The 17,332-nt window shown below is 42.3% G+C and overlaps 1 protein-coding gene across 4 annotated transcripts in view; it reads left to right on the forward strand.

The window, feature by feature from the left end:
- Positions 1-17,332, forward strand: part of LOC140738327 (transmembrane protein 132C-like) — a 1,098,356-nt gene that overhangs the window by 1,024,524 nt on the left and 56,500 nt on the right. For all 4 annotated transcript variants that reach the window (XM_073065528.1, XM_073065529.1, XM_073065527.1 and 1 more), the window contains one exon: positions 15,125-15,398. In XM_073065528.1, the coding sequence (XP_072921629.1) occupies positions 15,125-15,398 (274 nt within the window). The remainder of the gene's footprint in view (positions 1-15,124; positions 15,399-17,332) is intronic.

Genomic DNA, 17,332 nt, shown 5'->3' on the forward strand with positions numbered 1-17,332 from the left:
AACAGTTCTCAGTTTTAAATGACGTGCATGCTCATGAGTCATTTAACAAGTTAGCTGAAAGATGCTTGAGAACTTTGACAGGTGTTGTGGATCTGACTGGAGTGAAAGAAGCTTACTTATATTGAGCATTGAGCATCGTGGGCATGCTATGTTGGTGCCAGAATCTGTGACAGCACTCGTGGGCTGCACCCAGCGCATCCTAAGGTTGTGCTGACTGTTAACGCTAATGTGCATTTCACTGAATGTCACGATGTACATGGGTTCAATAGATGAATATGAATCTGATTCTTCTGACAGAAATCAGAACCAGAATCAGGATTAATATCACAGTCACATATGCCAAGACTTGTTGTTATGCATCTGCAGTGTATTTCAATACAAACTGTAAATTACAGTAAAAAGATATATAAAATATATATTTTAAAAGGTTTAATTAAATAAGCAGTGCAAAGATGAGAGAAAAATGTAGTGAGGTAGTGTTCATGGGTTCAATGTCCATTCAGAAATCTGATGGCAGAGGGGAAGAAGCCATTCTTGAATCGTTGAGTGTGTGCCTTCAGGCTCCCATACCTCCTCCCTGATGGTAGAGAAGAGGGCATGTCTGGGTGATAGGGGTTCATAATGATGGATGTCACCTTTTTGAGGCATTGCACCTTGAAGATGTCTGGGATACTGGGGAGGCTGGTGTCTATGATGAAGCTGACCAAGTTCACACCTTTCTGCAGGTTATTTTGTTCTTGTGCAGTGCCCCCTCCCTATAGCAGACGGTGATGCAGCCATTTAGAGTGCTTTCCACGGTACATCTGTAGAAATTTGTGGGTGTCTTTGGTGACATACCCAGTCTCCTCAAACTCCTAATGAATGAAAGCTACTATTGTGCCTTCTTTGTAACTGCATCAATATGTTGGGCCCAGGATAGATCCTCAGAGATGTTGACACCCACAAACCTGAAATGGTTTACCCTTTCCACTTCTGATCCCTTGATGAGGACTGACGTGTGTTCCCTCATTTTACCCTTTCTGAAGTCCACGATCAATCCTTTGGTCTTACTGACAATAAGTGCAAAGCTGTTGCTGGACACCACTCAACCAGCTGATCTATTTCACTCTTGTATGTCTGCTCGTCACCATCTGAAATTCTGCCAACAATAGTTGTGTCATCAGCAAATTTATAGATGGCATTTGAGCTATGCCTAGCCTCACAGTCTTAGGTGTAGAGAGAGCAGAGCAGTGGGCTAAGCACACATCCTTGAGGTGCGCTTGTGTTAATGTGATCGTCTCTAGAAAAGGCATAAATCCAGTCTTTGGACCGGATTTTGCAGCGGAAGTATCAATTGAGGCCAGTGGAGAATAAATCAACATTATTGATATAAATCAACTTCCTGTGATGTTGCACTGTTCAATGTGAAATTCGTATATTGCCTCCCAAGATGTCTTGCTCCTCCAGAAGCTCCCAATATCTCATCCAAGGTCTTAGTACTAAAGTACATGGGACACCTAAACATTACTGCCCAATCCATGATAACTCTGCCAGTATAATGCTTGTTCATTTCAGTCTAAGTTTTAACAGTACAGTAAATTTAATTACAACCAAGCAACCCCTTTGGTGCTGAAAATTAACATTAATAAGCATGAAGTCTTAATCCTTCAGACGTTAGATATTTTAGACATGTTAAACTATTTTCTTTTTCTGTATTTTTCAGTTGTTTTTTCTTTTATTGCCTCCTCATCTTCCCTCTGTTTCAGTTTCTAAATAGGCTTTAACATGGAATTCCCTATTCTGTTTTAATAATCTTGACAAATGCAAGTTCAGGTGATTGAATTCTTCTGTCTGATTGTTTAAAGAGAAGCCCTGTTACTTCTCCTGTTAACAGGGCTCCAGATCCCCTGGAGAGGGCACCAGCTTCCCTTAACTCTCTTAGTCACAGAAGACTCCGGTGCAAATCCCTTAGAATGCCCATGGGCAAGTATAATATAAGGATTATCTTCCACAAAGGAAATTCTAACACTCCAGATCAGCATTGGATTTAGGTGAAGTTGTGCTCAGTATTTCCCGATTAATCCCATTTCATTGTTTTTACATGAATCAGAGAACCAAAAGCCACGAAGCTCTTTCACGTTCATCCATCCCCGGAGCGTTTTACTGACCCCCATTTAGTTTTCACGATTCTTAAATCTGTCTTTTTTTTTTGTAGCCAACTCTCTGCTGGGATACCTGCTAAGAGGTATAAATCAGATTGTGCAGCACGGTAATATAATCCTGTCTGTTATATAATCCTATTTCTATGAAAAATGAAATGTGCTGCTGCCGCTTGGGCACATTTGCAACGCTTCTCCGATTACCACCTCAGTAAGTTTCAAACTAACTCGGGGCAGCTCTTGCAGAAATAGCCGTCATAGTGTCGATGTGAGTTAAAGATGGATTGAACCAAGCTTGTTCAGTACCTCACACAAGTAAGACCTTTAAAGATAGATGATGCACCTGACTCCCCACTGCCTCATCCATCCCTCACAGATCTGCATAGAATAACTTAACGGAATGAACATATTGCTCTGCTTCAGATGGTCTACCTCGCATTCTCTGAATTAAACTGATGTCACTTCTTCTAGTTCCTTAAGTTTTGCACAGTCACTTTGGCTGTTTCAATTCCCTTGTAATTTAGTCATCCTCTGTCAAAGCATCCAGCAGGGAAACGGGAACTGTTGGCAGAGGAATGGCTGGCAGAGATTAATTTGGACAAGTGCAAGGTGTTGCGCTTTGGGAGGTCAGATGTAAGAGGGAAAAAATACAGTCAATCGCAGGACCCTTGGGAACAGAGGGATCTCCAGGTGCAAGTCCATAGCTCCCAGGAAGTGGCAACACAAGTAGAAAGGGTGGCAAAGAGTTGAGCTGTCGGGTATCAAAGTCGGGAAGTTACCTTGCAGCTATATAAAATTACTGGATCTTTTTCCAATATCGAGTAGCTTGGAGGAGCAGAGGGACTTTGGAAGAATGTTCGCCTTTCCTTAAAATTACTGGGGTGAATCAATAAGCTGGTTAAAATATATATATATTTTTCCCTACTACCTGACATGAAGGAGAAAAGAGTACGGAGATTATGTGGAACTGTACACAACACAAATTAGACCCAGGCAAATTAGAACTGAACTCTGTACAGTTTTTGTCACCACATGTAGGAAACTGCATTGCACTAAACAACATACAGAGCAGGTCTACATGTTAAGACTAGAAAATTGTAACCAAGAGGATCGATTGGATATGCGAGTGTTATTCTTTTTCTTTTTGGAATGGAGGAGGTTGATGATGTGTGCAAACAGATGAAGACACCTAGATGCAGTTCATAAGAAGTATCAATTTCCTTTGGCAGAGTAGTCAAAAACCAGGCGGAGTAGATTTGAAGTCATTGATAAAATCGTAACAGGACCGATAACAAGACAAACAAAAATCAGCCAAAGGATAATGGGGGTCTGCAACTGTCTGATAGGATGGTAGTGACAAACAACCCCACCACACTGTAACAGGACACGTGTGCTTGGAGATCCATGGCTTACAGGAGTGTGGACCTAATGCTGGCAAAATGAATGGCGGTAGATCAGCTGAATGTCTTTCTTCTACATCCTAATATAGAATATAAAGTGACTTTAGAGGGATCTAGAGCGGTCTCATCAGAGTTCCCATTCCTTCTTAAAGGATTAATTTGAGTTTGGATGGTATGAATGATATGCCTTCCTTTGAGATTATAAACTGGAATTTAATGGTCAACTAATCTTGGTACATTATGTTATTCAATCAATTCCTGGTACTCCATGAGAAAAGTGGAGCTGGAGATGTTTCTAGGGTGGGAAGGTTGGAGAGAATGATGCCATAATTGGCAGGGGGAGGCCAGAAACCTTTTTGATGGAGTAGGTAAGGGTTGGTGGTGTTACTGCTCTGTCAGATGTTTAGCCAGCATCTCCCTCCTCCCATTCGTTGTGGGATTCCTGAGCCCTAGGAAACCTGCAACTATAGCTTTCTAGCTCACAGGAGCAGGAGTGAACACTCATGTCATAAGTTGGTGGTCTGGGAATACTTGAACCATTTTGCAACTTCCAAAGTCTTTTCTAACAGATTTTCTCCTGCATGGCCCTGTTGACCATATCATTGAGATTTCCTAAGAATGACCCTTCCTCAGAAATTGATAAAACTTGTCAAGGAAGGCTTTTTCTTCTAAATCCATGTTACCTTCAGTCTACTGAGGTATTAATACACCAATCAATCCTGCACCCCCCCAAAAAAAAAAACACTGGTTTCTTTGGTTTCAGTATTTTATACAATGGAAGTTATTTATATCCTTGTAGATAATTGTACCTCCAAGAGGACCACAACCTTGTTATTGGGTGTGGAGGCTTGTGTAGCTCAGTGACCTGGAGAGCTTTGTTGGCTGGAGTCTGGACCTAGTGCTTTGACTCTTGATAGGGTCACCCACGCCAACAGGTCAAGAGGTAAAGGCCAGACTGAGATGGTCCAGGTTCGGGAGATCAGCCCAGGGCTAACAACCATGACTGGTCAAAAGAACTTGTTATGGAAACAGCAAAGAAGATTTCTACATCTGTGTGTTTAGAGGACCTTCATCACTGCCCTAAGCACCAGCAATGTAACAGGCTGTCACAACAGATCATTGTAAATTCCCCTTTTGGAACGTGTGCATCACAGGGTCAAATTTCTCATAATTTATTTCAGAATTTTATATTAAATGGAAGATATTCATATCTCTGCAGATAGTTGTAAATATTTTATTCCCTCTTAGGAATGCGTGCATCACGGAAGACATTTCTAATCCATTGGGGAATTACAATGAACAACTCAAAATAAAAGTAAATGAACAATAAACTAGTTCAATAACCAAAGCAGCATCAAGTATATATGTACATTGATCTTAGTAACATATTTACAAAAAGGAGGTCTACAGCACCGTGCAAAAGTCTTGGGCACATATATATAGCTGAAGTGCCTAAGACTTCTGCACAGTACTGTAGTAATTTTATGTATTGCACTGTACTACTGCAAAAAAACATAAACCTGTTTCTGCTATGGGCCTCTCCTGTGGACTGAGAGTAGGAAGGGGACAGGGTTAGGGGAATCATGGTTGGGAAAAGGGGAAGGGAGTGAGGAAGGAACGGGAAGCACCAGGGGGACATTCTGTAATGATCAATGAACCAATCGTCTGACCTTGCCTGGTGCCACAGGGCTGGGTGTATCTCCACCCACACTACACCAACCCCTCCACCCCCCCCCCAGGCAATCCTTCTCTGTCATCTATCCAATACCCCTTCTGTGGCAGTCCACCCTCACCATTCCCAAAATCCTTTGCTCCCTCCAGATTTACAAATTCTCTCTCTGCTCTACATTGACAAATACAGTCTTTGGCACCCTAGCTATATATATGTGGCTGAAGCTTTTGAACGATACTGTATGTCCTTTCAAAGATCTATATTTGATAACCATTCAAGAGATGCCACTCATTCAAGTTCCATTTTCTTTGTAATTTTTGGCATTGAAATAGTACTTTTATTTGGCCATAAGTGAAATATAAAAAGCTCGTAGGGTTGAGAAACAGGCCCATACTTCTTAATAAAACTGAAGATCCAGAGAGTTATGAAGTGTGTTTCAGCTCAGTTCAGTTAATCATATTATGCTTTATTAGGCCCATGGGCTGCAGACTTAAACGTGAATAAGTGAAATGCATTATAATAATATTTTTTATTACCTGCTAATTAAGTTCCACAGACAAAATTTTGAGTAAGATTGCAAAGCTAATGAGTAAAGGTGCTTTAGTCCCTTGATAGCTCCGAGCCACGAGGGTCAGAGATTGTGGCTCTCACTGCTCTCTTGCATCTAGACAAGCAAATGCCACATTGCGATGAGTTGCAATTGTTTCCTGTAAGAATAATTACCCAAGGTCAGACAGTTAATGTCGTCCAAAAATTTCAAGCAATTCAAGTTTAATAATGCACCTTCACTGAAGGATACTGGAAAGCTGGAAAGTAACCGTGCACTCACAGGGAGATGGTGTGATGGCGCTATTTCCAGTGATTCTGTTTTGGTTTGAGCTCCTTAGTTCTTTGAATCATCTGAATTTTAAATAGGGCTAAATGATCATGCTTCTGGAAGCACTGTACTAGGAGTATCGGTATTAATCATACAAATATCTTATGATTAGGATGGCAAGGTGGAGATACAGGCTCCCCCTGCTATTCAAAGGTAGAGCATTCCTATGAAACTGTTTGTAAGCCGAAATGTCGTAAAGTGAAGAAGCAATTACCATTAATTTATATGGGAAAAATTTTTGAACGTTCCCAGTCCCAAAAAATAACCTACCAAATCATACCAAATAACACATAAAACCTAAAAGAACACAAACATATAGTAAAAGCAGGAATTATATGATAAATGTACTGCCTACATAAAGTATTAATATTGTATGTATGGTGTAGTTTCACTTATCAGAATAGGGAAGACAGTGAGACAAAATCAATTTGGAGAAAAAAAATCGGTACGTACATGCACGCACACGTACACGCATACGCACGTACACGCATGCGGACACAGCTGCCCGCACAAGGCTTCACGGTCATGGTAGTCTTTTTCGGGATAAACACACGTATAAAGCGGGCGTCTTTTTTTTTGTAAAAGCGTAAATCCTCTTTGGTTAGCGAAAACAGGTACTAATGTAGGTCTTTCGTAACAGGAAGATGTCGTAAAGCAAACGTTCGAAAAACGTGGGGCCCCTGTACATCTCTACCAAAGGTGGTGTAAGGTGCTCCTTCCCTCCGCTAGCCTGCAGGTCACCCTGGGGCAAGGTGTAGCATCTGCTTAGCCCCCAGATCAGGGTCACGTGATGCCATGGAGCAAGTGGTGGATGGTCGTATGAGCAGCCAGTGCATAGCACAAGTCCTCATTATGTGACCTTTTATGCCAAGCAGACAATCTCTGAAGAGTATTGATATTGGCTGGGGTCAATCTTCTTGTAAAAACACTGCCCAGAAAAAGAGGGTGATGGTAAATCACTTCTGTCAAAAAATTTGCCAAGAACAATCATGGTCACAAGACCATGGTGGCACATAAGGATAATGTTGATGACCTTATGACAATTTCTCTGGTGTTACTCAATTTGGATATATTTGCAGTCACAAGAGACTGCTGCTGCTGTAATCTGGAGCAATAATCAAGATGCTGGAGGAGGATCAGAAGGATCTTGGGGTCCGAGTCCATAGGACACTCAAAGCTGCTACGCAGGTTGACTCTGTGGTTAAGAAGGCATACAGTGCATTGGCCTTCATCAATCATGGGATTGAGTTTAAGAGCCAAGAGGTAATGTTGCAGCTATATAGGACGCTGGTCAGACCCCACTTGGAGTACTGTGCTCAGTTCTGGTCGCCTCACTACAGAAAGGACATGGAAATCATAGAAAGGGTGCAGAGGAAATTTACAAGTATGTTACCTGGATTGGGGAGCATGCCTTATGAGAATAGGTTGAGTGAACTTGGCCATTTCTCCTTGGAGCGACGGAGGATGAGAGGTGACCTGATGGAGATGTACAAGATAATGAGAGTCATTGATCGTGTGGATAGTCAGAGGCTTATCTCCAGGGCTGAAATGGGTAGCATGAGAGGGCATAGTTTTAAGGTGCTGGAAGTAGGTACAGAGGAGATTCAGGCGTAAGTTTTCGACACAGAATGTGGTGAGTGCGTGGAATGAGCTGGCAGCGGCGGTGATGGAGGTAGAAACAATAGGGTCTTTTAATAGACTCGTGGATGGCTACATGGACCTTAGCAAAATAGAGGGCTACGGGTAAAGCCTGGGTAGTTCTAACGTAGGGACATGTTCGGCGCAGTTTTGTGGGCCGAAGGGCCTGTATTGTGCTGTAGGTTTTCTATGTTTCTTTATGTTTCTATGCTGGAGGGACATGGGCGTCAGTATTTGGGTCAGGACTCTACATTGGTTCAGATAAGGAACCTCAGTTCACTTCCCTCCACAAGTGCTGCTTGACCCTGTTGAATTCCTCAAGAACCTCGGTAGACATTTTTACTTTGGGCTGGCGTCCGACATGGTTCTTGCCGGCTGCCTGCAGATGCCATTGTTCTGATGTTGCATTTCATTTGAACAATTCATGAACTATTTTACTTTTATAAATCATCCTTTTGCACATAGTTACCTTCCAAACTGACTTTCAGTGCCACATAATTTTGTGTTGATTCTTCCCCTCCTGTAAATTTGCATCTTCACATTTTATGTCAATATCCTTGTCGCGTTACCTGCCATTTTTAACCTGTACTTCATCTTGCCTTCACTTTGGCCAACGGAAAGATGGTGATCAATCAGTATATAGGAGGGCGATTGGAAAACTGGCTACGTGGTGTCACAACAACAATGTCTCACTCAATATCAGCAAGACGAAGGAGGTGAATATTAACACCAGGATGAAACCAGAGCTCCATCAGCCTGTACACATTGTGGAATCAGAGATAAAGTGGGTCAGCAACTTGAAATCCTCAGTGTTGTCATTATTTCAGGGGACCTGTCCTGGGCCCAGCATTTACGAAGAAGCATGTCAGCACCTCTACTTCCTTAGAAGTTCGAGAAGATTCGGCATGACGTCTAAAATTTTGACAAACTTCTATAGGTGTGTGGTGGAGGGTGTATTGTCTGGTTGCATCACAGTCTGGCATGGAAACACCAATGGCCTTGAATGGAAAATCCTACAAAAAAAGTAGTGAATACGAACCAGTCCATCACGGGTAAAGCCCTTCTTTATGCTCTGCGTGGAGACATCACAGGAAAGCAGAATCCATCATCGGGGCTCCCCCACCACCCAAGTCATGCTCTCTTCTCGCTGCTGCCATCAGAAAGAAAGTACAGGAGCCTCAGGACTCACATTACCAAGTTCAGGAGTAGTTATTACCCCTCAACTATCAGGCTCTTGAACCAGTGGGGATAACTTCATTCAACTTCACTTGCCCCATCACTGATCTGTTTCTGCAACCTATGAGACTCACTTTCAAGGACTCTTTGTCTCGTGTTCTCAATACTTATAGCTTATTTATTTATTATTATTTCTTTTCTCTTTTGCATTTGCACAGCTTGTTGTCTTTTGCACCGAGGTTGTTTATCTGCCCTGTTGGGTGTGTCTTTCATTGATTCCATTGTGTGTATTGGATTTTCTGAGTATGCCCGCAAGAAAACACATCGCAGGGTTGTATATGCTGATATATATGTACTTTGATAACAAATCTACTTCGAACTTTGTGAAAACGGAAAGAAATAAGTGGTATTCTTTCCATAATATTCAGGAGCCCGTGTTTTAAAAGGAGCTATTTAATTACAAAATATTTTACCAGCAATTAGCCTTTCATGTAGGATTCTCCATTCTGCTGCAAATGCCTCATAGGGTCTCTAGGATCTTTAATCAGTATTAAAGATCCTATGACCCAGTGCGCAGAACGGCAGGGTATTTTACACTGTCCTCTCCCCGCCAGTGGTCCCAGTATTGCCTTACATTTTTTTTACACTTGGTACCATCAAAAAGTTCATAGTTGGCCAGTTGTTCAATTACTGTTTAGGAATTATGTTGTGTTCCAATTTACCTGCCACTCCAACTGAAGTTATGTTTTATTCTGGGTGTTCATTCTACACTCTCATCTTCTCAGTGAATGTCTTTATACAGTGAAGTGCTGAATAGCATCAGCATATACATTGTAATTGAAAAAAAATGCATTTGTGTTGATATATCGCATCACACAGTGCCTTCAGCAATAATCCCAAGGTGAAGAAGTATTTACTCTAGTGATGTATTCCCCAGGTGAAACATATTTTTATATTTAAACCTCCTGTAAGTAACGAGGAAACTTCTTCTGGCTGGCAATTGTTTGCATATCCCAGAAACTCAGCTTCTTCACAAGAATTACTGTTCCTCATGGGGAAAAATGCCATTGTTATGACAGTTTATTTCTTTTCAGCAACATATGTGTAACATAATTATTACCATGTTTAAGTTTTAAAATCAAGCTACTGACAAATCAGCATTTATAGTATTTCCATTTCCTTAAACAAAACTGCATGCTCTATTTCCTTCAGGCAGCATATTAGTTCATATATGACCGAAACATAAAAGGGAAGATTGGCCCAAGCTGATGTTTATAAAGATACTAACAAGCACAACATAGCTTATTAGCAAGATATTGATAGACTGTTGTTTTATGACCAGAAGGGAGTAATCTATCCTTTGAAGCACTGGGTTGTAAAATTGCCTCGAGAATCCTGTTGTTCACACCTCTGAGTTTGGAGTTATCATGGCAATATGTCAATTTGATTCTGAGCTCCCATTGTCACCTGTCAGCCTCGGAACCAATGATATTCCCTATTCCCTCCCAAGGAGAATAATTACTAGTTTGCTATTATAGCTACCTGTTAAAAGTAGCTACCTGAATCTTTTCTAGGCAAAAAGTACATCACAAATTTATTGGACCAGCATGCTGAATGCCGCCATAAGCAACATCTGGAAGGGCAATGCATCATCTTCCTCACTAGGGCTTCAACACACGACATGTCCTTTTGAACTGATTCCTTCCTATCAATTTTAGAATCAGCAACCAGCTCATGCATTCAACATCCTAAACAGATAAATATGTGTTTATAATATTTAACCTCCAAACAAAACCTTTTCTGGACTGTCACACTTGTTTTATGAGATTAGCCATGCAGGGACTACTGTCTACTAAATGTTCTTCACAAATATTTGATAAAACATTTTGGGTTGGTTATTATTTTCCTTCTATGTCAGTCATTTCGGGTGACGGGGTAGAGATATGTCTCTACCAAAGTAGGTGTAAGGCACTCCCTCCCTCCACTAGCCAAGTGAAGCACCTGCATAGCCCCCTCTCCCCCTCGATCAGGGTCACGGGAAGCCGTGGGAACAGGTGGGAGATGGTATTACAAGCATATCACAAGCCCTGGTTGTGCAACAACTGCACCAGGCAGACATTCTCTGAAGAGTATTGATAACTGTCTGGGGTCACCCAGCTTGTAAAGACAGTGCTTAGAAAAAGGCAACGGCAAACCACTTCTGTAGAAAAAATTGCCAAGAACAATCATGGTCAAAGACCACGATCGCCCACGTCATACAACAGGGCACCTGATGATAATGATGATGTATTCTCTGTCCTTATGTTGAAACTGGGGACTAAGTTGATTAAGATATGAGGATAGCCAGTGCTTTAATTGGCTTGAGAGTCCAATTGTATCATAAAATGCAGAAGGGCATTTAATGTTACCATTAATAGATGTGGTATTTTATTAATGAAGTATTTTACTTTGCGAATATATCAGTGAGATTGCTTGTTTGGTTCAACATATCTACTAATATCATTTCATGTTCAGTTCAATTAAGTTTAGCATTGAAACTTTCATTCAGTCAAAAAAGAAGTCAGAACACTATGATTTAGCTCAGGGATTTCGGGCTGCCATAATCTTTCCAGAATATGGTGTTAAAGTCTGTAAGTGTCAGCAGACTTTTAATTATCACATTAAATTCCCTGCCCCTCTAGCATTATACTGTATAATGCCCTGAAGAGCCATTGAACAATATTCCAGATGGGAGAGACTTTCGGTTTCTCAAACTTGCTAAATATCATTTCCATATAAAATGCAGGAAGATTATTTCATTTTACAAGTGATCAGGAAATCCAGTGATGGAAATTTTTCCTACAGAGTTCACAAATATCTCACGAAAATTTGAGATACAGAATAAAAGGTGCTCTCTCTGAATTCATATGAAGAAAAAATAGTAAATGCAATTTCTCCTTTTTCAACTCACGTTTCGTGAGGTGCTTTGGCATTATAGAAAACTCCAAAATGGACTGTTCTCTAAGAACGCAATCTCCTTGTAACACGGTGGGGGGGAGGGTTCCCCTTGCATTCACACATGGGATGTGGGTGGTATTGGCTATCCAGTATTTAATGTCCATTGCTTATCACACATTAAAAGTCAGTAAGGAGCTCTTGCTGGTCACGTAGAAAAGGTGTAGTTTGGTAAGAGGTTATAGAATTTTGATGTTTTGACAATGGAAGATCAATGATGTGTAAAATAGTGGTGACATGTTCCATCATGGACTGCCGTTTTTGGTGCAGGTCTGTGCAATGAGAATCCTCCTGGAGCTACTTCCCTGGTAGCTGCTCGCTTGCTCACTGTCATTCAGGACCAGTGTGTCATGGCGGCCAACTGTTTACCTCATCCACTGGATTGTCTTCAGATGAAAGAAGCTTGGTAGGTCAGAGTGGAATAAACAAACAGGAATTAGTTCAAACTTACTTACTGCCTTTTACGCCACTAGCGTTTAGAGCACCAATGAACAGTGTTCAGGGCTTCCTTCATCGTGTCAGTAGCAACCTCTCAGTTTTCACTACTGTCAGTCACGCAAATCCCGGGTGGAGACTCAGGAATACCGTCCCACTCGGGTGTAGAAGGATTCTTCATTGCTGTTTCCGTAACAATTTTGCCCTGAGCTGAACCCTCGGGAGTTCCCTGTAACCCTTAATTCCCCTGCTATGCAAAAATACTACTTCCCAGTTAGTAATAACAGCTAGCATTATAGAAATAGTTTTGTCAGCCAATGATTTGAATTAAACCTGGTATTGAAGATTCAAATCCAATGCATGGCATTGAGATGGGGGATGAAAATTTGAACAAAAAACTGAACAAAATGGATTATCTGTGCATTGCTCAATCAGGTTTGACCTGAAATTCGATACCTCATCCAATGATTTGAAACAGCCCTTCGTTGAACAATAAGGTAGTAAACTGGAGGAGATCATGAAGCCCGGTTGAGTAACTAGTAGAAAAGGGGAAAGATATTGCTCTGTGGGGAGGTACTTTAGTGGAGCGGTAGCTAACTGGTGTTTTCATGACACATCAGAGCTTACCTTAGTAACACATATAAAATGATGGAGGAACTCAGCAGGTCAGCCAACATCTATGGAAAATGAGTCAAGTCAAGTCAAGTCCCTTTTTATTGTCATTTCAACCATAACTGCTGGTTCATTACACAGTAAAAACGAGACAGCGTTTTTCAGGACCATGGTGTTACATGACACAGTACAAAAACTAGATTGAACTACATAAAAAACAACACAGAAAAAACTACACTGGACTACCAACCTACCCAGGACAGCATAAAGTGCAGGCATTACAATAAATAATAAACAAGACAACAGGGCAGTAAGGTGTCAGTCCAGGCTCTGGGTATTGAGGAGTCTGATAGCTTAGGGGAAGAAACTGTTACATAGTCTGGTCGTGAGAGCCCGAATTCTTCGGTGCCTTTTCCCAGACGGCAAGAGGGAGAAGAGTTTGTATGAGGGGTGCGTGGGGTCCTTCATAATGCTGTTTGCTTTGCGGATGCAGCGTGTAGTGTAAATGTCCGTAATGGTGGGAAGAGAGACCCCGATGATCTTCTCAGCTGACCTCACTATCCGCTGCAGGGTCTTGCGATCCGAGCTGGTGCAATTTCCGAATCAGCCAATGATGCAACTACTCAGGATGCTCTCAATACAACCCCTGTAGAATGTGATGAGGATGGGGGGTGGGAGATGGACTTTCCTCAGCCTTCACAGAAAGTAGTGATGCTGCTGGGCTTTCTTTGCTATGGAGCTGGTGTTGAGGGACCAGGTGAGATTCTCCACCAGGTGAACACCAAGAAATTTGGTGCTCTTTACGATCTCTACTGGGGAGCCGTCGATGTTCAGCGGGGAGTGGTCACTCTGTGCCTTCCTGAAGCCAACAACCCTGGGGGGCCCCCGTGCTCAGTATGATGGTGTTGGAGATGCTGCTCCCGAACTAGATTGACTGAGTTGATGTTTCAGGCTGAGACCCTTCATCAGTATTTTTCTGGTAGCTTTATGTACACCCTAACTGGGAGGCTTAGGATTATTTTAAAATTACACCTCAGCTGACGAAGCAAACCAAACTACACAGGGTCTTCTCTGCCATCTACGAAGCCCGTAGATTCTATACAAACCAAATTCAATAACAGAAGAAAGTTAAACCAGCAGTTAAGTAATTTCTGCATCTTCTGCATCCTCTATATTGTCTCTCTTGCTCTGAACATGTTTGCTCTAAACCCCTGGTTAGGCCACATCTGGAGTATTGCATGTAGTTCTGGTCACCCCACTGTAAGAAAGATATTGAGGCTTTGGAGAGGGTGCTGCCTGGTGTAGAAGGCATGTGCTATAATGAGAGGATGGATAAACTCAGGATGGTATCTCTGGAATGGCAGAAGCTGAGGGGAGATCTGAGAGAGGTTTATAAGATTATGAGAGGCATAGATAGAGAGTATTTGTTTCCCAGGGCTTAAGTATCTAATACCAGTGGGCATGCATGGAAGGTGAGGGTGAGGTAGGTTCAAGGGGGATGTGAGGGGTAAGCTTTTTACTCAGAGAATAGTGGATGCCTGGAATGAGCTGCCTGGTGTGGTGGAAGAGGCAAATGCATTAGAGGCTTTTAAGAAAGGTTTGGATAGGCACATGGAGGGATATGAACATGGTGCAGGTAGGTGGGATTAGTGTTTGGGCGTTTTGGTTTGCTTTTTAGCTGGTGCAGTACAGCACTGTGGGCCGAATGGCCTGCTCCTGTGCTGTACTGTTCCGTGTTCGAAAACCGGAATTGCAGTTATTATTTTTCTCAGCATAATTGCCAATCTGTTCACTGCGTGTCGTGCTGATGTTAAAACAGTAGTCAACTAAGAGGAATTCTTCTGAATTTGCTGCCTTGGCTGCTCACAGAAACATTGTCAGTAATTCTTTGATGCTGTATCACACAGTACACCTGGGAATGCTGTCAGATATTCAACTGTCCTCACTGTTGTCACCTCATATTTAATCAAAGTTCGTCGAACACGTTGTTAGAATGTGATGTTTTTAAATAAATATTTCCTTTTAATTATGGCAAGTAAGCTGAAATCCACTAACCCCACTCCACACGAACCCCACCTTCCCTGTTCTATATATACTGCTTTGCTTATTTAATATTTACACGGTTGTGCATTGTGCTACTTCAAATCAGGAAAAGACTGTCGATGCTTTTTGTTTTGGCTAGGCCAACACGGGACAGTGATGATGAGGATGATGATGAGAAGAAAGGGAAAGGATGTACCCTTCAGTACCAGCGGGCCATGGTGAGGGTCCTTACGCAGTTCGTAGCCGAAACCTTGGACCCTGGTGGGCAGCTGGCCTACATGTTAGGAAATGACTGGCAGGCCGACATCACGGACCTGGTGACCGACTTTCTGAAAATGGACAACCCGCGGGTCGCGAAGCTAGAGGGCGGGAGAATCCTCAGTGGGCAGGAACTCGGAATGGCCACGATTCAGGTAGGTGCAGACCTATCAAGTAGATGTGATAATTGTAGCACGTGGCGGAGCCAGGCACTGATACTGACTACCCCCCCCTCCCCCCAATGCTTGCTTCTTCTAATACAAGCAAGTTTGTCTTCGAGAAAAAAAATCCCTTTTAGAAAGTTTGGTCTGTCACTGAACACAGCAGAATTGTGTTCAGAATATTCCACTTTATGGTGACACCTAACTGACTGGCTCCTGAGAGATTTTAGTCGTTTAAAAAGTAACAACTTGCAGAGAAAAATAATAAGATAATTGCTGATTGATGCCGCAACTGGAAAAAGTTTAGTTTGATTACAGTAACTGAATAAATATTTTATTTTCAAATGCACTTTCTTTTTCATTTTTATTTAAATAGCAATTTGCTTGAATTGACAAAAAGATTGTATAACATTCAGCCAAATAAACTTTGGGGAATCAGCTGCCCAATGCAATTTCCGATCATTTTAGCCATTTTATCTCCTGTCAGATTCTAGTATTTTAGTTACAAACTCCTTGAAAGTGAGTCTGTAGGTTGTAGCATCATTTCAGAGTTGAGATGAGTGAAGTTATCCATGCTGGTTCAGAAGCCTGTTGGGGTAATAGTTCGATGGTTCGGTGGTTCCATTTAATAGCAGAAAATGTATACAATATACAGCCTGAGATTCTTACTCTTCACAGACATCCATGAAACAGAATTTTAAAAAAACAAAGAATGAATGACTAAAAAACATTAGAACCTCAAAGCCTCCCCCCACACACACAAGCAGCAGCAAAGCAACACCCCCCCCCCCACCTGTCTCAGCAAAATTATCATCCCCCCACCAAGCAATAGCAAACTCCCCAAAGAGACCATGATCTGGAGTCCAACAAAAAGAGCAGTGTTCGCCCCAAAACTTTGACATGCCGCAGGCTCTCTCTCTCTCTCTCTCTCACTAAGGAGGGGAGAGGGAGGTATCACTCCTGCCATAGTGAGAGCGGGACCAACAGCTCGCTGTTTCGATGTTACAGACCGCACTGTCGCTTATTTCGACGGTAGCTTACACTGCTGTCGCAATGTTCCGATCTCTCGCGAGGCTTCAGTCGGTGACACCAGCGAGGACTCGGGTGGTCAACAGGGCTGCAGGGTCGCACGTTTCCCAGGCCTCTCCTGAAGATATCGAAAATGCTAGGCTGCTCTGAGAGCAGAAACCCACCACCGTGAAGCACCGCAGTTTGAGTGGAGTTGTCGATCACAGACTCCGACAGGACCCCGACCACCTTGGAAAGGAAAGAAGAGGCATTAGAGAGAGAAGAATTTAAACAATTTCACAGATGAGCGAGAACAAGTTGCTCTCTGGTGCCAGCTTTAGCTCAGCCACTTAGGTGATAACTGCTCCTGCACCTGTGGGATCAGGCCTATGGCGCCAGTAACTCCTGCCTGATGATAGTACCGAGAGAAGAGAATGGCCTGGACGGCGGGGTAACGGATGCTACTTTCTTATGTAAATGCTCAGTGGTGGGGATGGCTTTGCCTGTGATGAATGGGCTGTTTCCACCACTTTCTGCAGACTGCTTGAAAGCAAAGCCAAGACCACAGCAAACACAGGTAATCAATTAAAGGAGAGGAAAGAGCATCATTCGCATGAACTCGGATAAGGGAATGAAGATCTAGATGGATCATGTGTACTGCTCAAATGGTCAGACTATGACTAATCTTTTCTGCGTATCAGTGCACATTGAAGAAAAGAGAATATTACTGGAAATTATTTGCAGTATTGGTCTGAGCAGGAATTTAAGCAACATTAGCACATTGAAAAAACATGAAGTCATCTTCCATCGCTTATGCTTAGTCTAGAGCATATATGTCAAACTCAAGGCCCGCGGGCCAAATCCGGCCCGCAGTGGAATTATCTTTGGCCCGCGAGATAATATCTAATTACTATTAAAAC

The sequence above is a fragment of the Hemitrygon akajei genome, chromosome 14 (assembly GCF_048418815.1).
Source record: "Hemitrygon akajei chromosome 14, sHemAka1.3, whole genome shotgun sequence".
Classification (NCBI taxonomy): Eukaryota; Metazoa; Chordata; class Chondrichthyes; order Myliobatiformes; family Dasyatidae; genus Hemitrygon; species Hemitrygon akajei.